The sequence below is a fragment of the Polyodon spathula genome, chromosome 3, assembly GCF_017654505.1.
Source record: "Polyodon spathula isolate WHYD16114869_AA chromosome 3, ASM1765450v1, whole genome shotgun sequence".
Lineage (NCBI taxonomy): Eukaryota > Metazoa > Chordata > Actinopteri > Acipenseriformes > Polyodontidae > Polyodon > Polyodon spathula.
This window is the reverse complement of record NC_054536.1, coordinates 40,521,457-40,549,408: the sequence shown is the minus strand read 5'-3', so window position 1 is coordinate 40,549,408 and position 27,952 is coordinate 40,521,457. Positions and strand designations below refer to the sequence as shown.

Below are 27,952 nucleotides of genomic sequence, written 5' to 3'. Positions count from 1 at the left end.
CGGGGCGGGGTGTGGCGACTGCCAACCAATCAGACCGTTTTCCTTTTGCAGGCAAAGACAAGAAGTTGTGTGTGACTCAGACAGACAGTCTGGAGTAAGTCTAAATCACAATGGATGCAGTAAGGTGCTGTTTAACGGCAATAATCCTGCTTTTCGGGACAGGGTTATCGGAAACTGAAGGTAAGTAAAACCGAACAAATATGATTCTCTTTTACAAGTGTGAAAAGCAGTTTCTCTTTGTTAAGAACCGTTTGCTCAGTGACTCTTTTCAAAGATGGCGCAGGTCAGAGCGAGTCGCGCTGTCAGGAATGTTTATTGTTAGGGGAATGTTCATGTAAATAAGAGCAACCCATACCTAACGGGACCTGAATAAAGCTAGTAATCATACGAGGATTCACAGCGGTAGATTTTTCTGCAGCCGTCATGTTTGAGTTGTTGGTTAGTAATTTCCGTTGTGTAAATAATGACCTGGCAGGCAGTGCTGCTGTGTGTTGTCCGCCTATGTGGTTCGCTGGGGACACCACACAGTGCTAAGGGGGCTTCAGACATGCAGGACACTGACCGAGGTGAATCAGTCAGGCCCTGCACACTCTCCAGCATGAGGTGAAGCTATTCTTAGCCAAAACAGCCAAAACATTTTAAGTAGGGTATGGGGTGATGCGTGCAGTGTGAGAGATCTGAAGTTCTGATTTTATTGTCCATGTTTAGCAGAGATCTAGTTGAACCTCACTTATTTGGAATTTTATTTATGTAGCAAAGCCTGGATGACCCATCCAGATATGTAAACGTGCAAAGGTCATCTTTTCATTATGTAACCATAACGTCGTCACTTCATCGAAACAGTACTATTTACAGTATTGATGGAATGTATCTGTTAGATTATTATTATTATTATTATTATTATTAGATTTATTTTGATAGCTAATTTAGGTGAAATGCATCAGATGTACTTCTCGAATCTAAAGATCTTGACACTTTAACCATCTGCAGCAAGAGTGCCTTTGATGTGTAGCTAGATTATCGTGGTTCAGAGGAAAAATAAAGTTCAGATTTATCCCGGTATTTGTACAGATTTCTTAAGCTTGTCAGTAAGTGTTTGCACTGCATCACACAGGCTGCCTGTTATGGTGAGCATAATGTAAAGTTCTTGTTGGTGGTCGTGCTTTTTCACGTCGCAGATACCACAGTTTTTACTTGTCATTTTGCTTGAATGTATTTATTTTATTAACCTTTTTTTTTTTTTTTTTTTTTTTAATAATTATGTCACTTGTATATTTAGTCCGTATGTTCCTATGGAATATACATTTGAATCGAAAAAAAAATTCCATGCGCAGCAAAGCAATGTGATTTACATGACAAAGGTGCTGGTAATCAATACCTCAGATATCCAAGATGCAGAGACTATTGTGTGCTGACAAAGTATTGTGTAGCAACATGTAACACCACAGTTTATACTGTGTGCAACTCTGGGTGATTTTAGATCCGATTCTGGAATTGTTTATTTGTTTCAAGCTGTTATTGTGAAACAGATGTTTTTGCCATCTAAATTAACCTAACCCTGAAAACAGACTGAACATTAAACATGCATGATAATTGCAAGAGGTAGCCTATATTAGATTCCTTATCAGCAATATATTGCTAATGTAAACCAGGTAACACTGATACCACTGTCAACACACCTCCATTATCTAGGTTGTTTATTGTAAGGTGATATGGAAGGATGTACAAATATGACTTTCTACTGGGATTCACATTATAAGTTTATTAGTAATGTCGATTGGTTTTATCTAATCTGTATTGATTTGTCAGTGTCAAGGTGCAATGAATGATGCATGGATTCTGTAGTTGCATAGTAGGCAGTAGGGTTTACAGGCAAGCTTTTTACAGCTGACATTTTTCAAAAGCCTGTAAAATGCTATTTTTGTTTAAGACAACATTTTTACTTATACTGTACATTTGCGTGATCACTGGTTTTACAACTTTTGAAGTATTATCCCATCGAGGTTACCAGTTCCTAGAAGTATATTCTGTTGACATAAGCACAGTAAATACATGTTTGCTACAGTATTAAACAGCTCAGTGAATTTGAAGTTTAAACTGACCTTGGATATGGATTAACTAGTGATTAAAAACATTTTGCAATCTAACTTGGTACAGTCAGTGTCCATCCTCAGCACATTTTAAATAGATAGGTATATTCATGTAGAAATGGGTTTAAAACCATGTTTATGTGCAGAATCTTATTGAGAATTTTGACATCAACGGTAACTATGAACTGTAAACAGGCTGGCTGTTATTTGGGTTTGTGCCCCTTTAAAAATGTGACCCAGAAATAAAAACTTAGACTTTAAAGCGCTTTTGCGCACTTTTATTCAAATATAAATCAAAACAAAGACCCAAGTCCCTCGGAGCACTCACTAAACATATGCAGGTCCCTGAGTGACGTGCCGGACAGCTAAGCTGTTTACCTGACCATACTAGAGATGGGCTGTATCATTACAAAACAGGTCATGTTTTGATAAAAGGTTACCACCCTGATCTCCGGCAACTCCATTGTAAAATAAAGGTTGCCCTTGTAAAATCAGTAGATCATAGTTCTTGAACATCCATATATATCCAACAGTTTTATCGTTATTACTAGTAATTGTACAGTTATTTTATTTATTTATTTATTTATTCGTGGTACTAGTAGTAGTAGTCTGATTTTGAAGCCCGGTACATCTCCAGATGTCAGAAGACAGATGGACAATAGTAGTACAGTTGAACTGATATTTTCAACAAAAATATTTTATTGTTATACATTTTATATATACAACTTTACAAATTCCTTCTTTGATCCCTTTTGGTTATTAACTTTTAAGTATTTTAAAGTGTCATTTATTATTATTATTATTATTATTATTATTATTATTATTATTATTATTATTATTATTATTATTATTGCGTTTTTTTTGTTAAGCACTACATAATCACCATCTTCATTATTAGTATTATTTTTGTTATTGTTATTAAAATCTGTGTTATGCACAGGTCACCACTTACCTTGTATTATTATTTACTTTTTTATTTAGTTTTTCCATTTAAAACAGTCTGGTGAACTTGACAGAAAATGCTTTATAAATATGGTTCATAATCTTCAAAACTATGTATGAGCTTGATAATGTTGGGATGTGTTACAGAATACAAACACGTTGCTGGCTTTGTTTTACAACATATAGAAAAGCTGGACCTCGATAACATTTGTGTTTGTTTGGTGAATCTACACAAAACTTTGCTTTATGTGTATGTAAAGACCTTCTTGTCACGGATTTGTGCCACAGAACAATTTGGTGAACCAAACGTTATTTGTCATAAAAACACAAACCAAAAAAAGAAAAAAAAGTCCTAGCTTAAAATTAGGTCACATGTTCGTTGTGTGAATGTGGGATGTTTTTTTGTGTCATTTTTAACCCTTTCCGGTCTCTAGTCGTTTTTTCTCCGGAAGAAGATTAGAAAACCTTTCAGTGGCCAAGTGAGACCGATATGAGCGAATGAAACCGAAAAAAGGGTGTATCTTATAGCCTCATGCACTACAAAGATAACATGGACATAACCAAGGAAATAGCTGCCTCTGCATCCAGCACTCAAAAAATATCATGGACATTTGCAGAGCTTTTATTTGATGTTATAATAATAAAATAATGACTTGGATCACATTATTGATGAGTTTGGTGATAAACTGAGTGATCATGAGAGGATTTATCAGTATGCATATCTATAAAGAGGTATGTGAATAAATGGACTGCAGGTGTCCTTTTGTGATTTAGTGCCTTTTAAACTTGTTTTACTCTGGGGTGGGGGTGGGGAATTAAACTGCACATGTGAAATAAATTGGACCTGACATGTCTGACAAGCACTGAATAAATGGACTGCAAAGGGTTAAGGGCAGTTATTATAAAAAGGAAGGGGTTTGGCATTTGCTTCCAAGCAGTTTTTCTAATTGGTGCAACAGAAAGATTGACACTGGGGCTGGTTTTATTCTCAGTTGATCTGGTGCTTCATTGCTGCACTTTGGTTGTGTTCATGCTGTAGTAGGTGTGTTATCGTATCCAGTCCACAACAGTAAGAAAGTTAGTGACAAGTGTATTTTCTGACCTGTGACGACAAGTTTTACCATTCTACTTTGCCAGTCAGACAAGTACTTCATACAAATGAAAATAAAAAAAAAAAATGCGTAACTAAACCTCAAAGCAAAAATATATACAGAGTACACAAATGCACATATCCTTTTAATTCACAAACCCTCAGTCACACACAGTAACAAACATATTTTAATGAAAGCAACAATACTATTAAATTGCCTTTGTCTGCAGTAGGAAGCCAGTAAAGTTTGACCGCCAGCTCTAGGAAGAATATGTTTGTAAAGTTATAGACTAACTTAATTATTTTTAATACAGCTTTGAAATCACTCCATGGCATTGCACTCTTAATAAACTGCTACCTTCTCTGAATTCAGACTTGACTCTCCGCTGAGTACCCTCAGTCTCCCACTGAAACGCCCTTGGAATTGTATTCTGAGTACATTTCTCAAAATGGAGCACATGTTTTTGTAGCAGTAACCTGCATCATTAACTGTACTATTCTGTTACAGCACTTTAAAACCTATTGAAGAGATCCAACTGGGGGAAGATTTCATTAGTCATATAAATTCATTAGATCTAAAATGCATTTGCAATTGAAATTGATTACCAAGAGCTTTGACGTTGTACCTCTCCTTGGGATGTAGGGTTAGATTGAATTAAACTTCAAATCTTTTTATTACAATCTCTCATGATACAAATTGGTCAGTTAATGTACCCACATTACTGCTGCAATTGAATTTGAACCTACAGTGCTGGTTTTTCTGCACTTAGGTTGAAACACTTCAGAAAAGTATCTTCCCTGTGGAGGAAGCATATGCATAAGTCACACCAACACAACATTTACTGCACAAAAACACCTTTAATTAGAAATTAAATGCTTTAGGGAAAATGAGAATATAAATAACTGAGTTTTAGCTTTTTACTGGCATTACAGTAAGGATAAAATGGTTAACACTTTTATAAAAAATCATGTTGATTCATTGCTACACAGGTTCATTGCTCTCTATCACCCGGTTGTAATTTAAGTAGTGGCCCTATTAATGTATAGGGCTTGAATTTCAGCGTGGAATCGCGCATTTTCCAAGTTGCTCCCGCATAGCTGCAAGTTTCAGTGCGGGAAAATCCTGCAGAGATATTTAAGACACCAACCGTGAAAGGACCACTTCTTGTACATTTAAATACAGTATATGGGTTTTACCCCCTTGGACATCATTTAATGTCTGTTGCATAGGAAGTTTTAAATTGGAAAAATCCTCTCCTGATCACTCGTTTTATCACCAAACTCCTCAGTAATGCGATCCAAGTTTTATTACTATAACATCTCAAAGTTCTGCAAATGTCAGTGATATTCTTTGTTCGCTGGATGCGGAAGCAGCTATCTTGTTTTTGGTTATGTCCGTGTTAGGTCTGTTGTGCAGGGCCTCTGTGTATTTCTCAGGTCCGCACACTTTTTTTTTTCAGCTCCTATCGGTCTCACTCGGCCATTGAAAGGTTTTCTTTGCTTTTTCTGGAGGAAAAAACGACTACAGCCCTGGGCTTAACATCTTTTTGGATGATGTCGGACAGATTTAAAGTTATTCAACCTCATGTAGACATTTTCAAACATTGTTCTAAGTAGTTTGTGTCTTACTTTATTACTGCTGTACAGCTCTCTGTTTTGCTGACTAATTTCATAAACACTTGAGTCAGTCTGTTTTAGGCTGGATGTATATAGTTTTGATTTAGAAAACAGCTGATTTTACAGTAGTGTATGTGGTACAGCATGTGTGTTTTCATACATCAAGGGTATTATGATTTGCCAAATAGTCTTATAACATATAAAGACTGGTGGTTATTAATTCAGTTCATCTAGTCTATATGTTGTCAAATATATTATTTCATTGTAATAACCCTGGGTAGATGGTGCATCAGAAGTAGTGTAGATCAGGGGTCGGCAACCTCAGTGTCACCTGGGGCCGCTGTGACCATTATTATTTAAAAAAAATGGAAATCTTTGAACAAAGACATTACCGCTATACTGCTGCTATCGCCTTTTCAGTCAACAGTCTTAAACCACACAGAATTCACAATGTAAAACCACACAGAATTCAGACACTGCTTATCGCAACACGTCAACAGTTCAATTTATTTATAAATTTACCGAAAGTCAATGTACATGATCACGGGCAATGAAGACACTTTTTAAAGTTTTCTTTCTTTTTATTCTATGTTACTTTTTATTACACGTGTTTATCATAAAACTTCATTTTGAAGGCACCTGGATTAAATGCAGATTTAGTCTATTCCCATTTAACATTACATGTAGTTATTAAATTGTACATTTTGCTCCCATCAAGGGAAAAAAAAAAATTTCTCTTAAATTAAAACAAACAATTTATTTAATTTGGCCAACTTCACCTCTGTCGTTCCGCTGGCTCAGCGCTTCGCATACAGTTACTGCATAAGCATTGATTACGTACTTCCATGTGACGTTGGCTGCGTGCCTTGGAACTGTTGCCTAACAACCACTGACAGACTGGGTGCGGTGTGAGAAAATCACTCCAGCAACAGCAACACAGAAGCTGGCTGCGCAAGTGCCAAGGTGTGGGTCTAATTAATGTTTTTTTTTTTTTTTAAATGTAATACATTGATAAAGAAACTCAGAGGGGCCGACTCCTGGTATAGAGTAACTGAACAGAAACGGAATAGATGTTTGTTAAACTGATTTGCTTATTTGATGTTATGGTTACTGTATACTTCAAATTTAAGTCAAGTAGCTACTGTGAATGGATTGTTGCGGATGTTGATCTATTGTGCTGTTTTAAGACTAAAGTTGTTAGAGCTTTTAATTGTAATATGTCTAACCTCTCTTTCCATTTTCCTTTCAGCTTTGCTCTGTTTTTGTCATCATTGTACAAAAGACAACTTCACCTGTGAAACAGATGGACTGTGCTTTGTATCCGTCACCCAGACACCCACTAAGGTTACACAGAGAAGCATGTGTATGGCAGGGAATGAACTCTTTCCCCCGGATAGACCCTTTATTTGTATACCCTCTTCAAAAGGTTTAGCTAATACCTGGCCTCACTGCTGTAACACTGACTTCTGCAATAAAGACCCACCTCTTGTGCCACCTTCAGGTAAAGCCTCGTCCTTCACAATGTTCCCTACCAGGGTGCCCATAATTAACAGGCTCTAGGGCTCCAGACTGCACCATTGCCTCTCCCTTTTAAAACCATGTGTCAATATTTCTGAATGAGCTGTGACGTTGGTCTGTGAAGGAAAAAGACCAGCAGAATACGGTAACCCCAGGGTTATGTAGCAGTTGTGATGGTGACCAAATGTGTGAGTGTACTGTTGTGTACAAAATGTAGCTTAATGACAGTTGCATTCAGGAAATGTAGAACAAAAGCAACGAAAAATAAAAATGCATTTAAGTTTTGTGTGTTGCACACGTGCCATGAAAACTTAAAATAAAGAAAAGAATTATAATAAAGGGCTGAAACTCTGCGAAAAGGTCAGTAATGAAAAAAACAAACTGAAGTGAAAAGGTTACTGCATCAAGCTGAGAAGTTTTCTTTGTAAACCAGTGTTGTCTGTCGCTGCTCCAATCGTAGGGTGCCTAAACAAAAATAGACTTTTTATCATTTGTTGCTTCGTCTTAGCAACCGCATCCCAGATATATTCTATTACATTGTTTACTTTCAGGAGTCTGAGGATAATTTAATTGCACAGCAACTTGACTAGTTACATGACGAGCTGATAATATCTCTTCAGCCATTGAAGCAGGTGCAGTAATTGTGGGTTTTGTACTAAAGCAGGGTCATCTGCAGAGTTTATTTCTTAAATTGACCATTTTAAGAACGGAGAACGCACATAAATACTTGGGACTAGTTAGGAAGTGTGTTCCTGAGAGGGGAAAAAAAAACATTTAGGAAATTCAAAATGAAAAGTGCTTACTTGATTGCAGTAGAAAAACTGCCATTCACTAAATGTAGCTTATATATTGTGATAATGAAAGAATGGTTTGGAAATATTTAAAATATATGATATTGTGTTTACTGTGGTGTGTTTTCAACGCAGTAATAAAAACAGTTATTTGCCGCATTGATGTATATTTTTCATAAATATTTGTACTTTTATCCCGGACGCCCACAGAGAAATAAGAACACTGTATATTTGATGTACAGTAATTCTTAAATTAATGTTGAGCTCGCTTCAGCACAAAACACTGAAAGGCTATTTACCTTACGCCGACCGCTCAGTGCCTCATACTGCTTCAATGCAGAGCTACTGTTACAGTACTCACAAATCTGTCGTATTGGGTAATGGATGATGATAATATGATTTAATATAAAATTTTTCAACATCATAAAATAATCATGCAAAAATATTCAGTAATGTGATAATAGATTATTGTTCCAACACTAAACCTTCATTTTTGCTGCAGCACTGGTAGACTAGCACAGTTTCTCAAAAATGTGCTTCTATAAGGTATAGAAAACATTTTTGAGGAAGAGTTGTCAAACCACTTTTTCTAAAGGATTTTTGTATGTTGAAACTGAATATTTTGTTTTCCACACTATATTTTGAAGTTTTAGGTCCTACATCGCCATAAAACAAAATGGCTGCCATGTGAAACTTCAAACTCTCATAACTTTTGAACGTGGGTGATAAAGCCATGATCCTTGTCTAATACCATGCTTTGGTAGTGTGCTCGTTGTACATGAAATGGTAAGGCATACGTTTTTGGGGGCAGTACTTCTGGCGGTTTGGATTTGCAAATCAGATTAATACGGGCCTTATCACAAGTGCTTGCTTCTGGTACGCAGTACACCTTGCACACAAACTTCTCTGCATCCCTCATTATCAATGTTAGTTTTTCTTTCCCAGGGGCTTTAAGGAGGTGATTGTGTGTATTGAACACTTTCCATGCAGTCTTCTTGCTATGTCCAGAAAAGTAGGATACAGAATCACATCCTGTTATTGCATGGAAAGGGAGAAGAGCTTCAAAGACCGGCTCGGTAAAGGAAAGCTGGAATATGCTTTCGATGTTTGGCTGTGCTGGCCTTCATCCACATACTTTTGCATTTTATTTTGTGGAAATATGCTACTAGTAGCACCAACACATCAGTGTCACATGCTGATACCACAACACTCTCTTCACTGGTGTGCATACAATGCAGGACAAGCCTTGTATCTGCCTCCTCGTGATTGGCCTGTAGCTGGTGGATGTCCAAATCAGGGTTGGATGTTTGTACTTCGTGTTCTCTCTGGAATCCACCAGCAACTACTAATGTTTTGTCTGCAGGAGCTTTTGTAATCAGGTGATTCGAGAGGAAGCATGTGAGGTCTGCCTTGTTAGCAGGCACAGCTAGAAAGTCAGTCCAGTTACTGGGGACTTGCATAGAGCTATCTTCCACTAGCCATTTCTTGCTGGTATCAGCCTTGATTGAAGTTTCTCTATACCGATTAAAAGTAACATCAATCCTGTCAAAGGGTCTTCCCACAAGAAAGATCTGTTCAACAAATGCATCTGCCAGTTCAAAGTTTGTGACTCTTGTAGGTTTTCCAAGTTACATTGCTATGACTTGACCATCTATCTCCAGACAGGATGCTCCGTCAAGGGTAACCTCCTTGGTCATCCCCTTGGCTAAAAATGCTGTATTGCCACTCCTTAGACCTGCTATTTGTGTATGCAAGGGCAACTGGCACAGTCATCAGTCATGTTGTAATAGCTTCTGTAGATTCACATTTCTGCCAGCCTGGTAGGCAGTGATAAGGTGCTGAAGTATATTGACTGACTGCCTTCATGGTGGATTCTTTTCCCCTGGCTTCTGTTTTTACTTCATAGAGGGATGAGTGCCTTTGTCTTGTGTAGTGTGTCTCTGAACTTGACTTGTGTATGACCATCACCAGAGACGGAGTCTTTCCTTCACAAAAGTGTTAAGTCGTATGTGGCCCAGCTCCTGAGGATTCAGAAGAGATTCCTGTATATCACTAATTGCCAAATCCTTAGTAACAATATTCTGGCGAACTCTGGACATGTCTGGTGCAAACACGTTGAATCTCTGTAGAACTGTCACAATGCTTTTTTTCATCTTCATTGTTCCTTTTCATTCTAGCTGGAGTGGTTTCATAGTGAATCATTTGGTCCACATGCCCAACCATGAACAGTGCCCTCATTTTGGCTGTATGACAGAGCCCATCTGTTCAATGCTGATGTAGTTTTAGTAATTCCTATGATACCACCACCTTTTTTTCCTGTTGCATTTGTCACGCCTGTTTGTGGTCAGGGTCCACATGATTGAACCTTTGGTCTAATTCTTTCACAACAAAGTTGCTTTTGTAGAATTTGTCTTTGACTGCATCACGTAGCTGGTTCATCTCAGCCAAGTACACACAACCCTACCTGGCATAGTTAGTGTGATCATAGTGATGAAAGAATGGAAGCATTTGCCTAAAAGCAAAGAGGTGAAGCGCACAGAAACTATCCTGCTGGGCCCTGATGAACAGAAGCAGTATGCAGACCATGTTCATATACTGCCACCAATATTGTAAGTTTACGTCTTCCTCTTTGAGTATAAACTAACCGAATTGGGTAGATGCCAGTGTTTTTTAGTGTCACTAAAACATAATCTTGTGGACTATCCAATCGTACTGCATTCACTAAGTCTTCTTTCAGCCCATGGTCCTGCTCCTCTAGATATGACAGGAGTTGTGGAAGCAGTAGTTGCCACAGAGCTTGTAGTGTGAGCTTATGTGCATGTACTGCCTTTGCAAATGATTTTCCAGCCATTGCTTTTTCTGTTGAAATTGGTTCCAGAATTCCACACTCTAACTAGATGTCTTCCAATGTAGAGTCTTGAGTGTGTTGTCCCAAGATCTTCAGAAAGTTAATTAATGTATGGAGGCTTCCTAATCGGCGAATTGGAACATCCCTGCACTGTGGTATGGTCCATTTCACCTCCATCAGTGCAGGAAAGAGAGCTTGATCAACTGTAAGCACTGCATGCTTTTGCTGAAGAGAGACTGCTACATGTAGAACTCTTTGAACAGTTGTATTCAATGTTCCTATGTCATGTGCAGGGGCTTGAATAATTGGCATGTATCTCACTGTAGTCTTTTCTGGATGCATCTGACTCTGTTTTTGGTTGAAAGATGTCCAGCTGGGTTTTGGCTGATCATATGGGTGTATAAACTTGAAAGCCATATCTGTAGCTGTAGGGTAATCTTTGGATTTCTCAAACCATTCTGCTTTCACTTCCCTGAACTGTGGCTCAGTGGTACCTTCAGCAATGTTGACAGGGATGATAGCTTCCAAATTCTAAGACTACATAGGCATAAAAAACATGGTATTTTATGCAAAGATCATGGCTTTATCACCCACCATCCAAGCTTTTATCTCATTCCAGTTCCCGAGTCGTGCAAGGATATTGTCTCAGGTCTATGCACATCGCACAATTGTACCTGCAGGAAAGGGAAACTTACATGCACTGGCGCAAGTGTGCAGACAGTGGCTGCATTTGTAAAAACAAATTTGGCTGAAAAGATAATAAATATATATATTTGTTTTTGTATTTTGAATTGAATTGTTCTTCATAATAATTTCCAACATAATATATATGAATATAACCCTATTCTGATGTGTTTATTGTGTTGGTAGGCATCAAACACCCCCTGTTCAAACGTTGTGAGAGTTTGAAGTTTCACGTCGGCCATTTTCTTTTTTGGCTATTTCGGGCCTAAAACCTCAAAATACAATGTGGCAAACACGATATTTTCAGCATACAAGAGACCTTTAGAAAAAGTGGTTTGCCAACTTTTCCTCAAATGCCTCCTACATTCACATTTCCTGATTTATTGTATATCTACATTAATTTTTCCATACTGACGATGAAAGCAAGGAAACGTACCATACCAGTCATAAGTGAAAAATACTTTTTGCCATCTATGTAGTCCTGTAAATTGTTACAGTAATTTAGTACATGTTGCTTGAGAGGGCTTGTCCATTGATGCACATTTTTAGTATAATACAATTGTTTGTCATGCCTATTGTAATCACCAACACTTTAGTTTCAGAGTTATCTGGAGTGAATGACCAGTAAATGGCTAACACCTTGCCATAACTTTTGATATTGCTGTTGCTACTGAACGCCTCTCTGGCTGTATAGTGTAAAACCAGTTAGCCTTGAAGGCAATTGCAATTTACTAAAAACTCATTGAAACTTTTATCCAACCTTGTCTGCAGGTACTCTTCCTATTATAATAGTATAGCAGCAAAATTAGTTGAGTCTAAAGGTTTCTCCAGTGGAAAGTGATAATAACTTGAGTTTTACACAGAATTGTGAACTCTTTGTGTATGTGTGTTGTGTTTGTCTTTTCCAGAAATTGCAGACGAGTCCAGTGCTCCAAGCCTGGGACCTGTGGCCTTAGCAGCAGCAATAGCAGGGCCGGTGTGCCTTGTTTGTATTCTTCTGATGTTGACTATTTATATTTGTGTCAGTCGCTCTGTCATTCATCACCGTGTCCCAAATGAAGAAGATCCTTCATTAGATCGACCATTTATAACGCAGGGTACCACCTTAAAAAATTTGATTTATGACTTGACAACTTCTGGTTCTGGATCAGGTAAAAAGCTATTTTAATTGTAATTGCCTTTTTTATTTGTTTACACCGTTTAACTGGTAAACTAACGTTGTTCAAAGCTTGCTGTCTAATTTTCAGATTCATTATATTTTTAATTGGTGGGTTTAATTAGTTGAATATGATTAAATGGTTAGATTTGTGATGTTAAACAATGATATGAAAGATACCTACATTATACAAATGTTGTAATTTGGGTTTCAGATATGTTTGAGACAGCTGTTGTGTGTGTGTGTGTGTGTGTGTGTGTGTGTGTTTTTATTTGTAAATATATTGCTGTTTTTAAAAATATTCACCTGACCCTTCTAGCCATACACATATGTGCTATAATGAATAAGGTTAATTTAAAGAGAAGTGTGTTAGGTTGCTGTGATGTGAGATAATATAGTACTGTGCAGAATGTGGATCGCAAGTGTGTTTGCTAGATCATTTACACGACAGTGGGGTCTAATCTGACTGCTCCCACTAGATACACGATTTGTCTGTTTCTAGTGGCTTTGTAATTCCAGTGTTGTAAATGAAGATCATTCATCATGTCCTGTCATTGTTTGTGTGCAAGGAGAGGATCATTTGCTGCTGACCAGTAACTGATCACTGAGCCTTAGGGAGAGTCGGTTTCAGCTCACCTGGGTTTTGTTATGTACTACATTCCTCTTCATAATGAACCTGTCAGCATGGGACTGTGCTCAAAAATATAGTGGAAACTCCTAAGCAGCAACCTTAAATACAAATGGGGAGTTTTCCTGTCATTGGTTATAATAGTCATCAGGATTATATTAAGTCATATATCCACTTCCTCCCTAGTTGGTAGTTCTTGTGACTTTTTGGTTTTTTGATGAGAAAATGCTTTGAAGGCTCAGTTTTATTCTTGGTACTCTGAAATCTATGATTCTCTGTCAAGTTATATTGTTAGTATCATACAAGAAATATTGATCATTTTGTGACCATTAGAGACCATTACTGACTTCATATTTTCAGGGTTATATAAATCCTCTATCTACATGTTTTGATTACCATTAACTTTGACCTCTGACCTAATATGATTGTCAAATTGAGGTCATATATTATTTTTAACATATTTGTTTCCAGAAGGTAGTTGTCTTTATAGTACAGTGTTTGAAGAAAGGAACTCATAATAGGATTTTTTTTTTTTTTTTTAGGTCTACCTTTACTGGTACAAAGAACAATTGCCAGAACCATCGTTTTGCAAGAGAGCATTGGAAAGGGCCGCTTTGGAGAAGTCTGGCGGGGCAAGTGGAGAGGAGAAGAAGTTGCTGTCAAAATTTTCTCTTCTCGTGAAGAGCGCTCATGGTTCCGTGAAGCAGAAATTTACCAAACTGTCATGTTGCGTCATGAAAATATCCTTGGGTTCATCGCAGCAGACAACAAAGGTTAGATGTGTTTCTATGTAAACATCCAAACTATGCAACTGGCAGTCCTGACATCTTGCGACAAATTAAAGTTTGAATAAAAGCACACCCATAATAAATGAGCTTGGAGGAATATGTATTTATCAATTGATTTTATGTATTGCTGTATGGCAGGGTTGTAGGTTGCCACAAGTAGGCCTTAAAACATTTTTTTTTTTTTTTTTTATGCATTTATTTCCAAAAGCTAATGAATGCACAAATACAATTAAATAACTTCTTATGCATAGAACTACTTTTTTTAAAAAAATGTAACAAAACTAAATGCGCTTAACTGAATATGGGGCTATAAGGAGGAGCCTGTCCCTCTGTCTTTACATACCTGTTGCTCATTTGTACTTCTACAGACTAAGATTAAGATCTGCTTATCAAATTACAAGAGAATTAACCACAACAACTAGCTTCTGATGATTTTATTTTATTATAATTTGCAGCACAAAATAACCTTAGAATTAGTTGTGTACTCTTCTATTGTACCTTAGGAATGGCTGCATATTTTTTATGGTGTCTTTCCTAAACTAGTATACAGGTGTGCAGCATTAAATGGGTTAATACAAAATGTACTTGTAAATATAATCTTGTCATGTCTCTTATTCCAGTAGTATTAATGTAGTAAATATGTATCCCCTTTTTAAATTAATAAGCCAGTTGTTGTTTGACAACCATTACAATCAGCTGCATACTGCTGCTTTGAGTGCAAGCAGTTTGGATTTTGTTATAGGTATGGTACCCAATAATTTAGCCTTATTAGTCAGAAAACTGAGGGAATGGGGCAACTAAAACATGGTCTGTGACGTCTTTAGCAATGTTCTTTTTCTCTTCCAGATAATGGAACTTGGACTCAGTTGTGGCTCGTGTCAGATTACCATGAGCATGGATCACTTTTTGATTATTTAAATAGATATACAGTTACTGTAGAGGGCATGATTAAACTGTCCCTGTCCACTGCTAGTGGACTCGCCCATCTTCACATGGAGATTGTAGGAACTCAAGGTGCGTGGCTGCAAGTTGTTTTTACCTTTCCCATTTTTGAACTTCTCTAAAAAAAAAAAAAGATGTGTAATATAAAACCGCTTTCTAAAGGTAAAATGTAATTATGTTCAGAAAAGATAGCAAATGTAATATGTTAAGGAGACTGTGCACAGAGAGGCTTTCAGCATTTATTACTGTAATATTCCATTAAGAAGGATGAATACTCAAGTATGGTCATGCTTATGTCACCCTGCAAATAGAACTGCATAGTTAGTGCTTTGCAGAAATCTGCAGTGTTGCTGCTCATGTGTATTAATAATTTACAGGAGAGCTTGAACATGATGGTGGGGTGGAGTGCTAGAAATAATGAAACAATTTGTTTGCTAGGCTATGTAGCCGTGTCCAAGAAACTAGGCAATAAACTCCTATTGCATAGCATTAGGTGACATTTTTCATGTATTACAAGTATCACATACTGTACCAAAGGTGTGTATTGTATCTAAAGTCATGCTAGACTGGAGCAACTCTTGTTTTATCCTACATTCAAGAGTTTGTAGATAATATGCCTAATGATGTCAAGGATACAGTCTGATATATTATGATCTCATATTTCTGAATTCTGGTTTTCTTTTACAGGCAAACCGGCAATTGCTCACAGAGATCTAAAGTCGAAAAACATTTTAGTAAAAAAGAATGGGACATGCTGCATAGCGGATTTAGGTCTGGCAGTAAGACATGATTCAGCTACAGACACTATTGACATTGCTCCAAATCACAGAGTGGGAACAAAAAGGTAAAAAGACATGTCGTTGGAATTTACATGTATGCGGCTCTTTTTTCTGCTTGTCCTCTTGAATCATGTACATCTTAATGCAAAACTTCAACCATTTGAAAGCTGATTTAAGTTGCTGGAATTATGTTTGTGTTCTTATAATGTGGCAAACATGACAGTCATAAGTCTCCACTAAAGCACTATCATTTTATGAGTCAAAAGGCATTTGTTTTAAACGTTGAATAAATCGTGTCACCAAAAAAAAAAACTAAATGAAGAGGTCTCTAAGTACTGTATGCTTATTTTTTCCACCGCTGATTAGCAGTTTTCCCCCGACGTTGTTGATGTGATCAATGCAGATCTGAGGTGAAAAAATTGAGGGGTGTGTTCCCAGTGTTTTTTTTTTTTTTTTTATTCTTGTTTAAATTTTTTAAAGCTATTACACATTTTTGAAAGTTGGTGAGGTCTGCATTTTATTTTTGTATTTTACTTTTACATAAAATGAAAAAATAAGGCGCAATTTCGTGACAGCGGTTGTTTTTACATTATGTACCCCATTAGTGTTTGCAGAAGGCGGTCTTGGCAAGTTTCGTTGGTCTACAACAAGTATTGTTAATTAAACAGTTAGGGTACAGTGCTACAGTTCACATTGCAGGAAATGGCAAAAATATTAGAACTTGAGACAGAAATAAAAGAACAAGTTTAGGTGGGACTGGTTTGAAAGAAAAGTAACAGTGTTTATGGAAAGAAGTAAGAACAAGTAGAAACACCCACAGGATAATGTTTTTGAAAAATGATGTCCCAGGAAATGTGGTAATGCACATTGCAGATTTAAAACATTATGGATCAAGATTATACAAGACGTTGGAAAGCCATGTTCTCTGCAGAAAACATGTAGACAGAATAAATACTCGTCACAGTAACTACAGCCTGTCATCTGCATTTTCTTTGTGAACGGATGTTGATGGAGAAAAACATGGTGATCCAGCGAATTGTAAATATTGTTCCCATAGCATAGACAACGGGGTGAAATATTAAGAGATCATTTTAAACTTTTTTATTAACAGAACGTTAAGATTTTTTAAAAGTTGTACACGGACCCTTTAAGTTTAAAAAAAAAAAAAAAAAAAAAAAATTCAAATATGAAGTGGTTTAGTACTATAGATTTAACTCTAAACTAAATTTATATGTAACTATTTGACTTGATACGTGCATCAAGTTTCAAGACCCTATTTACCATCCTGACTTGTCTTAAAAAACAAAACAAAAAAAAAACAAAAACAAAAAAAAACACATTTGCCTTATTTTGCTTGGCAGGTGTTTTGTTCACTCAGGTATTGGCATCTCTGGGTTTGTGAAACCAGCAGTTAAAGTTCACTTATTATTTGGTATACCAATACATTCTAATTTCAGGTGTAACCTGAATCTTAACTTCATTCAATTGGGTTCAAGAGCAAAATATCCAACACTGCATTGGACCCCAGATTCCTGCCACTTTTGAGCTTTAATTTTACTTCTCACTTTCATCTTTATTTTGTCAGATTTCAGTAGTAAATGTAGTTACTTGGTATGGCCATTAGTTAAAGTATAAAGTTACGTCACAAACAGGATCTTCACTGCTTGAGTCTCATGAAAATACGGTATGGCTTTCAGACATGTTCTCATGGTCATTTTGTGCAGCTTTTTACCCATACTGTGTTTTGGCCGCACACTTCCTATAGCATGAGGTACGTGCATGCTGCGTCACATTCTTGCAATAATGAAGAGATAATTTGAGTGTTTCTAAACTGCATGGAAACCCTTCAAATGTTTACTAGTGTTTTGGATAGTAAGAGATCTCAGTTTGTAGTGGTATAGGTAGGTACTGCTACCAGGATGCAACATCAGCCTGCTTTAGGATGACCCTTAAACAGACTGAGAGAATTGCAAAACAGCCAACTTATCCTCCACATTTTAACAGTTGCTTCTAAAAACACTCTAAGTGCTTGATTGTCTGCATTTTCTAAAGCCTCATAGTTGCTTTACTGGGTGTAAAAATGTAACCACTCCAAAAACCTTCCTAACCTTTTTTCAACAGATATATGGCCCCAGAAGTCCTTGACGATTCCATAAATATGAAACATTTTGAGTCCTTTAAGAGGGCTGACATCTATGCTATGGGACTGGTGTTCTGGGAAATAGCACGGAGGTGCTCGATTGGTGGTAAGTAATATATTGATTCAACTCTGGAATCGGTAAAGATTTTGGTTGCACACTTGTTGCAGCTGCTCTTTCAACTAACAAATAATCCTGACCTTTTGAAATCTTTATGACTTTTGCTAAACCTGTGCTTCATTCTGAAACAGTAGCTCTAACAGTTATGGGTCTAGATCATGTCACTGATCATTTAAAGTTTGAGAAACAAGGTCATGAAAATCAAGTGCAAATGACTCTAGTGCCTTTATGTCAATAAAATATATGTACAATACCTGATAGGGCCCTATTTTGTGATTTAAAGGACAGTGGTATTTAGATCCAATATTTCGATCAATTAAACACATTTTGGAAAACCGTAACCTGTAATATCTATAGTCTGTTTTTAGTTTACCAGTGTGTGTGTGTGTGTGTGTGTTTAATTTTGAAGATCATGAATCATGAAGATTTACAGAACTGCAGATTTATAATTTAACTAGCTGCTACTTTGTAACTGATGCTTGAAGTACTTCTGTGTCTCTTTTTCTGTCTGCAACAAAACAGAAAAAAGAACTGGGGCTGGCAGTCTCCAAGATGCAGCATATTTAAAAAAATTGAACTGATGAACTAAAATATTCCAAAAGTTGTCCTCATAACCACCACCCCATCAAAATGGAGACTAAACACCATCTAATGTGTTATATTTAAAAAAAAAAAAAAAAAAAACACTGGACCCCCAAAGGCATACATGTATTGAATATGTTTTTATTTTTCAACCTAGGAATTCATGAAGACTATCAGCTTCCATATTATGACCTGGTTCCTTCAGATCCTTCTGTTGAGGAAATGAGGAAAGTGGTTTGTGAGCAGAAGCTCAGGCCAAACATTCCAAACCGGTGGCAGAGTTGTGAGGTACTGCTTTCATTTTCCTTGCTTGATAGGGATGCTTTAATCCAAATCAGTGTCACCACTTCTCAAGTTATAACAACCCAGTGAAATGGAATTAAAATTTGAGATTTATTTATCTATTTTTTAAAATCTAAGGGCCCTAATTATCGCATCTGTACACACAACACAAGTATGTGTATAAAACTGACAGCAACTGCCCATCTGCTCACTTGTGAACAAACCAGATTTATGGGTGTGTCACTGCAGGTCACACAGGCCCAGCATGCACTCAACCAATGAGTAGGCATTGGGAGTTACTGAGAGAGCTCTTTAAACTTTTCAGGACCAAGCATTTTTCAGTGGGATGCTCCACCAGGACCAGGTGTTTTTTGGCTGTATTTGGCTCCTTATAAAAATTCACATAAAAATATTGTTTTTTACAGTAGCATCTTGGAAATGGTGTCCTTTTTTCAGAACACTCTGGGGAACATTACAAAGTATGTCAGAAACCATAGAATTTTTTTTTCAACAATATACAGTACCAGTCAAAAGTTTGAGTACACCTGCTTGAAACCAGGTTTTTCATGATTATGTATGCTTTTAACTGTATAACCTTGTCTATAAACACTTAATATCATTATGTGATACATGTACTTATATAAGCTGATAATCATAAGTGAATTGCATTCAAAAATGTAATTTTTAAATGAAAATGTAAATCTTGTCAATTTCAGTGAAATGGTCACCCAAGCAATGGGATTTCAGTCTGAAGCCCAAGTCAGTTAAAAGTCTGAAATGTATATAACACGGTGTTAGAACAAAAATATAAGTGTCTTTGTTAGATGTTCTCTGAGTTAACTAGCATATTACCTAATTAACCTTTTATCACCAATTATTGTTAACAGGTGAGGGTCCATGATTACTATAAATATAGGTAGCATAGGCACAAGTTTGTCATTCCTGAATGTAAGGGAGCAAAAAATGACAAAATACGCTCAGTTAAGCAAAGAAAAAAGACAGTCTGTAATTACTTTAAGAAATGAAGGTCAATCTTTAAGACAAATTGCAATAACTTTGCAATTGTCTAACTGCTGTGGCCAAGACCATCAAACGATTTGAAGAAACTGGCACTCTTGAGGACCGAACAATGTCAGGCAGGCCAAGGTTGGGACCCCAGAATCGGAGAACAAGTTCGTTCGAGTCGCATGTCTGCGAAACCGGCGATTAACTGCCCCTGAAATACAAGCTCAGCTAAATGCTACTAGAAGTACAGATGTTTCAACATCAACTGTTCAGAGGAGACTGCATGAAGCTGGCCTAACTGGAAGAATTGCTGTAAAGAAACCATTGTTAAGAGTGCAGAATACAAGGAAGAGACTTGCCTGGGCTAAAAAACACAGAAACTGGACATTTGAGGAGTGGAAGTCGGTCTTATGGACCAATGAGTCAAAATTTGAAATATTTGGGTCCAACCACCGAGTATTTGTAAGACGCAGAGAGGGTGAGCACATGAGTTCTGCGTGTGTGGTTCGCACTGTCAAGCATGGAGGAGGCAGTGACATGGTCTGGGGTTGCTTTGCTGGTGTTAGAGTTGGTGATCTTTACCAAGTTCATGACAAGCTCAACCAGCATGGCTATCATAGCATATTTCAGAGGCATGCCATTCCATCAGGATTACGGCTAGTTGGGCAGTCCTTCATTCTTCAGCAAGATAATGACCGGAAACACACCTCAAAGTTGTGCAAGAACTATCTGGCAAAGAAGGAAAGTGAATTATAACTGAATCTAATGACCTGGCCTGCCCAGTCTCCAGACCTCAATCCCATAGAACTTGTATGGAACGAACTGGACGGAAGATTCAAAGCAAAGCTACCCACAAGTGCCCTACATCTCTGGGAATTGCTGCAGAAGAGCTGGGAAGACATGTCGGGTGATTTCCTGCTGAAACTTGTTAACCAAATGTCGTGTTTGTGAGGCTGTTATTAAGGCAAAGGGTGGCTATTTTGAGGAATCCAAGATTTTTTTTTAACATTGCTTTAATACTCCTTATGTTTTGTTTTGTATATTGTAACATGTGTTTTCATTTTCAAGTATTTACAGAAACGTATACGACGTGAAACATTGTCAGTTATGAAAAAAAAAGCCTAGTTTCCAGCAAGTGTACTCAAACTTTTGACTGGTACTGTATATACATTGTATATACTGTATATATGCTGTGCGTCGTAAATCGAAGTGTTTTAAGTCGAGGATCGTGTGTGTGTGTAAAAAACACGGCTTGGAGATATAACAACCTCTGATTGGTTAAACAGCATCACATGACCATGCGCATATATAGCGTATAGCATGGCTTGCATACTAATGAGCTGCTTCACACTGAATAAATCACTATCCACCACTGCATTCTAAATTCCATGACAAACTGCCATTTTATTTGTTACAAAACTACTGCCAAAAATGAGTGGCATTCAACCTATTTCCTTTAATATATTTTGGGGTGAAATTCCACATAACTGGTACAACACCAGCTTTCTGAGTGAAGACAGCAGTCCATCTGAAAACAATAAAATAAAAAAAAAGTAAGCGCACAACAAGAGTAGAAACATAGCAGTAGATGAGGAACAGCTAAATGAAATAGAAACAAACACACACACAAAAAAATACAGCATGGGCTGGTTAATGTACTTAAAGAAAAAAATATGGATATTCATTTTATGGAAGTATGTCCAAAAAATCTCAACAACATTAAGGGAATTTTATGCCAGTGCAAGAAGTTCAACTAGGGACCAGTATTCAGTCTCCAGTTTTATAGCACTGAGCTGAACTAAATACATATTTTAACAGTAGAAGTTTTAACATCTCTGCTGACAGCGAGTTTAAAACCAGCAATAATGTATTCCTGTCAGTTAGGAAAACTCTTAGAAAAGCAGGTAAAGACAAAGCCAGACACCAGCGCCCAAATTACCGGCGTGGATTTTAAGTGTCTGCGGGAAACTGAGCTGAGCTGAGGTACTGTCCCCTGACACTGCGGTCAGACTGGTGTGTAAAGATTGGTTCGATTGTCAACTTAATCTGGCACGACTTGGACGGGAGGGTGTCCGATAATTAACAAAAACATCTTTGCAGATCCAAAAGGATGAAAACGTACTAGAATATGTGTGCCTCGCATATAACGAGTTTACAAACTCACTTCAAGATCTGGCTTCAGTCTCCATTGCAGCTGCTCTCCTTACTTCCTTAGTGTCATTTGAAACTCCGCCCATCATCACGGCTTGTGGTCAGTTCTCAAGTTCCTCCTGAGATGGCACTTTGATGCAGAAATCCACAATAAACAAACATGTGCATTTTATTTTTAATAAGAAAACAATTAATGAAATTAAATTTATATACACTATATTACACTGCAGATCTATACACAATAAAAGTATATGGTTTTGTCTTAATTTAATTGTGTTAATTATTATAATTATTTTTCTTCCCACAAATGACAGGTAGCCATGTTATAAGCGGTATAAACCACGATGGGCCGTGCAGTTCCGATGATATAGACCACTTTTGGAGTGGTTATCGCCACCCCAGATGTGGTATATATCGTGGGGGCCATATTTTATTTATTTATTTGTATATGTAAAGTATTTATGTATTCTGCATAGAGTTCCATGTATAAAAATGTGTTAGTCTCTGACCGAGGGACCTTACTTCCTGAAAGCTTTGTTAAAAAATATCGATGTTTGGGCAGATTGTTTCACCTGAGTGATTGAAATGACACAACACACATGTATTCTCAGGGTCTTTACAAGCAGTAATGGACATTAATGTACATAGATCGATAAAAAAATATATATTTTTTTTATTTTCCTCAAAATAAATATTTATAAATACAATAATAGTTACTCATTTCATTATCAGTAATAAGGAAAAAAAACTTAACTGATACATATAATTCATGAAATAGTATATGCCTTGTGTGTGTGTATAGTAATATATGTATATATAATATATTATATATATATATAGATATATAATATATGTATAGCCTGTTTATATATATATATATATATATATATATATATGTATATATATATATATATATGTATTATATATGTATATATGTATGTATGTGTATATGTATATATGTATATATATATATATATATATATATATATATAGATATATATATATAGATAGATATACACATACACACACACGCCTTTTAGATGTCCCTCTCAGTGAAGGAGAAAAAAAAGCTATCAGGAAGTGATCGTCAGTCTCGCCCTATCCATTAGTATGTGTTTTCAAGCCTGTACTGCAAAGTATGGTGGCCCTGCAAGTCATCAAAACAAAGTGCTTTTTTTATCCGTATGGTTGTGTTAACATGATCCCAGTCCTTAAAGGGTTAAATTGCAGTTCCTGTGTCTGGGTCTGCAATTTCAAAGGGTATAGACCAGTCTTGCCCTGGAAGCTGCTGCACAAATTATATAGATATATAAAATCAAAAAGAAGGTGGTATTGTAGATAAACTATATAATAGTTTTTTTTTTTTTTAATATCAGTTCACCTTTTTGTGTACCTACATTACCTTTTTGATTTTGCACCTTATGGTACACAGCAGTTTTCCTTTTAAAATTTAGCTAGATAAATGAATGGATGGATGGATGGATATGGACTGGAGAGGATGGCTATAGTGGAAAGTTATTGCCCAGAGGGAAGACTATTGTTACCAACGGGGCTGTAATTCCCAAAACTGAGGCCATTGCTCCCTGGAGGTCACAATAGTCTTCCAGGGGGGCATTTAATTTTCTGCTATGAGTTGAGTCTGCCATATATATTTAATGTATGAATCAGTCAAGAAAATAAGTGAGGCAAGTTTGGATAGGATAAATCGACTGTGAGTTGCCTAATTTGTGAAACTGCCCACAAACATGTTTTCTATTAGATCTTTAACCACCCAGGTGCCCGTTTATTTTGGCAATTTCCATGTGTTAAATCCTGATTTTTTTTTTTTTTTTTTTTTTTTTTTTTTTGTCAGATTCTTAGCCCTCAAATAAGCAGTTTGGACAGTTTTCAAAACTATTTTTCTATTTTTTTTAGATCCACGCTTGTTTATTGTGACTATGAAAAATGGAAATACAGTATTTCAATAGAATTTAAAAAACAGTGTTTACAATTGTAGCATTATACTATAGAGCAGAACATAACATAATTTATTTTTCTCCAATGGCAGCATTATAGAAGTATAATAACATAATTTCTTACAATGGCAGCATTATAGAAGAATAAGAACATAATACTTGTGCAGGCAAATCATTTTTTAGAAATGTATTTTTCCTGTGATTAGATTTCAAAACAGACACACTTCAAACCCTCATCAATGCGAACGTCTTTATCTAGCACATATACATCACAAAACTTGCGTCGCAGTTTTTCAATCACGTCATGTGCTGTATCAAGGTACGGATTTATAGCACTCTTACATGCATTATTATCTGTGAAGTGTAGGTACAATAAATAGCTAGTTTTGACCTGTACCAATCCTGACACGGCTTCCTTACAACTTGTAACACCAACAAATAAATAAAGAAATTGCCTTATTTTATTCTTTGTAGGTACACAGCCACCCATTTCACTCTCAGCTGTGTCTATAAAGTTGACCTGGTCTGTCAAGCACATTTCTTAGGGACTGCTGCCATCTGCCAGTTAAAAAGAGAACTGCATACACTATTACAATTGTCTTTTTGTTTTTAAAAAGACATGCACACTATTCTCATGGGAGTGACAAATTTAGAGTTGTTTGCGCTCCATGTGGAAATCATGGGATAAGCAGCTGGGTGGTTTATATTGCTGTTTATTTGGTAAATGTAAAATGCATGTGGTCAGTACACACTGTGCCTTGGACTGAGTTAATTAATACAGTATGACTATTCCTGGTAGATGAAATGCTCCCTTATTAATGTTGGTGACAAATTATAGAAATGCTGCCTGCCTGGTTCTGTTGGTATAGGACCTCTTCCCTTCAACAATACTGATGGATCCTAGACCTACAGGAAATCAAGCATAATTAAAGAAACCTTAGATAACCAAAGCTTCTTTAGCTCTTTCAGCACTAAGTAACCCTGCAAAAAGACAGCCCTGCTGTAGCTAATTAAATAGTGCGTGTCATCTCTGTAAAAAATTACAAAAAGTCTGGGCCTGGTTAGCTAGTTTGCTGTGCTGAGTGGAGTTATTTTTCCTAGACCTCTATAGAGGTCACTATTATTGAAAGAGTTAAGTCAAAGTGAATTGAAGGAACTGAGATTTGTGGGACCGATGTACCAGATCTTGTATTGCACATGCATGACACATTTAGCTATGTGGGAAAGCAATAATTACAGGCTTTATATAGCAATGCAAGGAAATAGGTATTTAAAAGGTGTAGCTGATGAAAGAAGTATATACCCCTGTGGCAGTAAAGTAATTGTTTTTTTTTTGTTTTTGTTTGCAGGCCCTGCGTGTAATGGCAAAAATTATGCGTGAATGTTGGTATGCCAATGGAGCAGCTAGGCTGACAGCTCTGCGCATCAAGAAGACATTGTCTCAGCTCAGTCAGCAGGAAGGCATTAAAATGTAAACCCAGGCCTGCGACTTTTAAAAGCATTATATCTTTTTCTTTTTTCTTTTTTTTTTAAGAAGAAAAACGTTACTTTTGAAGGTATTCTTTTTTGTTTTTTGTATACAACTCCAGGGTTGCAGTATTTGGGTATTTGGAAGTGATATTTTGTTCTACCTCACCGAGGGAACAGAAAGATGGATCTCGCTGCCTTTAACATTAATAGGAACACTGCAAAAAAACCAGAGCTCTCACTGCAGGCACATTCGATGGAGCTGTGGGATACTTTCTGTGCACTACAAACACCTCATTTAGAGACTATGATGTAGATTAGCTTTATTTTTTATTAAAATTAAATTGATAAAAAAAAAAAAATGTGCAAGAGAAATTTTATAATTGCTGGTCTTAACGTATAGGTAACAGTGCTTTACGTTATTATACTTGCACTGGGGGCTGGGCTGGTCAAATCATACAGTGTTAAACAGGAAAGGATTTATTCATACTATTAGAATCAGGTACCTTTTTATATTGGCATTTGAATTTGTTTGGCTTTGAGAGATGGCAGTTTTGGGGGCCTGCATGCATTGTACCATTTAAAAAATAAATAAATACAAAAAAATTGAATCAACCATAGATCTACATAACGTTTGACATGATCTCAACCAGTCTTGGTAAACATGCTTTGACAAAATATATCCAAAATTATTGCTTTGTTACTAAAAAAATAAATAAAATTAAAACATGCCTTCTAAGCCAGGTGTTACCAGAAAGTGCCACTGCTTTTAGTAATACGATCCACACGTATCAGTGTGAAGTTCCAGTATACGATTGAATTAGATATATAGAAAACTATATTTCAAGACATCCACATGACATATTCAGTATAGGACCATGTGAAGTGTAGAGTAGGAATAAAGTCGCCTCCCCCTTCAACTTCATTTAGTCTTTTTTTTTAATCTGTCTTTTCTATAACTGCTTTGGTTCATTTTATAGTAAAGATTTTTAGCTTTTTTTTATATCATGCCTACTTTTTTTTTTTGGTGTGATATTTATGGCATTTATATCAGATTGAGATTCTTGAGCTGTATCCCTTTATAAGCAAAATATCAGAAAGAAGAATATCACTTTATAAGAAAGTATGTAAGATAAGGTCTAGCTAATATAGTAAGTCCACTAAGAGTGTGGCCATTTTATTACTTTTTTTGTATACATTCACTACTGTCTGTTTTTGTTTCAGTTTTTTGTGTCTGCACAAAAACTTTCTGTAATAAGAGTTCATTCTTTAAAGAAAAGGTACTTTATTTAAATAAAAGCAAGTGAGTGACCTTTACTAACCATAGATTTACAAAAATGTATAATTCTGGAAACTTTTACTGCAAGAAGATATTTAATGTACAGCTGTTAATTAGCAACTAAAGTCATTTCATCAAGCCTTGAGAGATCAAGGCTTGAGGTTACAGTTTTAAAACTCCTACTTGAGGTACTCAAATTCTGTAGCACCAGGTTTAACACTAATTTAATATCTCTTTACCATATTGTTCAAGGTGAAATTCATTGTTTTAGATTCTCTTTGTATTACAAATAATCGTGTGCTGCTAACCTAGTATTGTCTTTGGTTCTGTTTGTTTACAAGCAAAATTGGAAAAAAAATCTGGAAGCTTTAGTGATATATATATATTCAAAATACTTGTCAGCGTGAGTGCCATGATTTGTAAGATGACTTCAGCATCCTTGAAATATGCTGTGCCATTCAAATAATACAGGTATGTGAGATTGGTTAATGTTAAACACCAATTGAAATAGACTAAAACCTAGGTATTGAAATAAGGGCATTTAATGTTGTTGGTATGAGAATTGTTAATAAGTAATTGTTCTTCTACAGTAGAACAGAAAATAGGGAGGGGCAGTAAGCAAAATGAGAGAACCACTCCATTACAGAAAATGCAAAAAACTAAACTGAAAACAATTCTGTTTTGGGAAAATATCCAAACCTTTCGTGCAACTTTCCTGAACACAGTCACGGTTCCCCTTAACTACAGCAACATAAGACAAAGTCCCACTTTCTCTGTTTAGAAACCACTGTTACTGTATATGATGCATATCTTAATGATTTTCCTGAGCCAGTAACCCCCCCAGATCTCTGTTCTATCTTTACATATTACCATATTGTATCACCAGCAGTAGTGCATTTTAAATAAATAGTAAACAAAATACAGTTGGTGTTGCATGTCTAGGGTCAGGTTGGTCTCACCAGCAAATAACTAACCATGTTGTTAGTTTACCTTCTGTTGCGTTTTCTGTTGTTAGTTTACCTTCTGTTGCAGTTGGATGGACTTCATGTCTACTCCTTTAATATACATAAAATCTGTCTTTTAATAACACCATGTAACAA

At 36.4% G+C, this 27,952-nt stretch overlaps 1 protein-coding gene across 1 annotated transcript; it reads left to right on the top strand.

The window, feature by feature from the left end:
• Positions 1-56: 56 nt before the first annotated feature.
• On the top strand, positions 57-27,952 carry LOC121313088 (TGF-beta receptor type-1-like). Its single transcript, XM_041245241.1, has 9 exons — positions 57-180; positions 6,989-7,240; positions 12,489-12,731; positions 13,907-14,137; positions 14,999-15,166; positions 15,782-15,938; positions 17,995-18,119; positions 18,871-19,001; positions 25,456-27,952. The coding sequence occupies exons 1-9, from the start codon at positions 111-113 to the stop codon at positions 25,579-25,581; spliced, it is 1,503 nt and encodes a 500-aa protein (XP_041101175.1). The 5' UTR covers positions 57-110; the 3' UTR covers positions 25,582-27,952.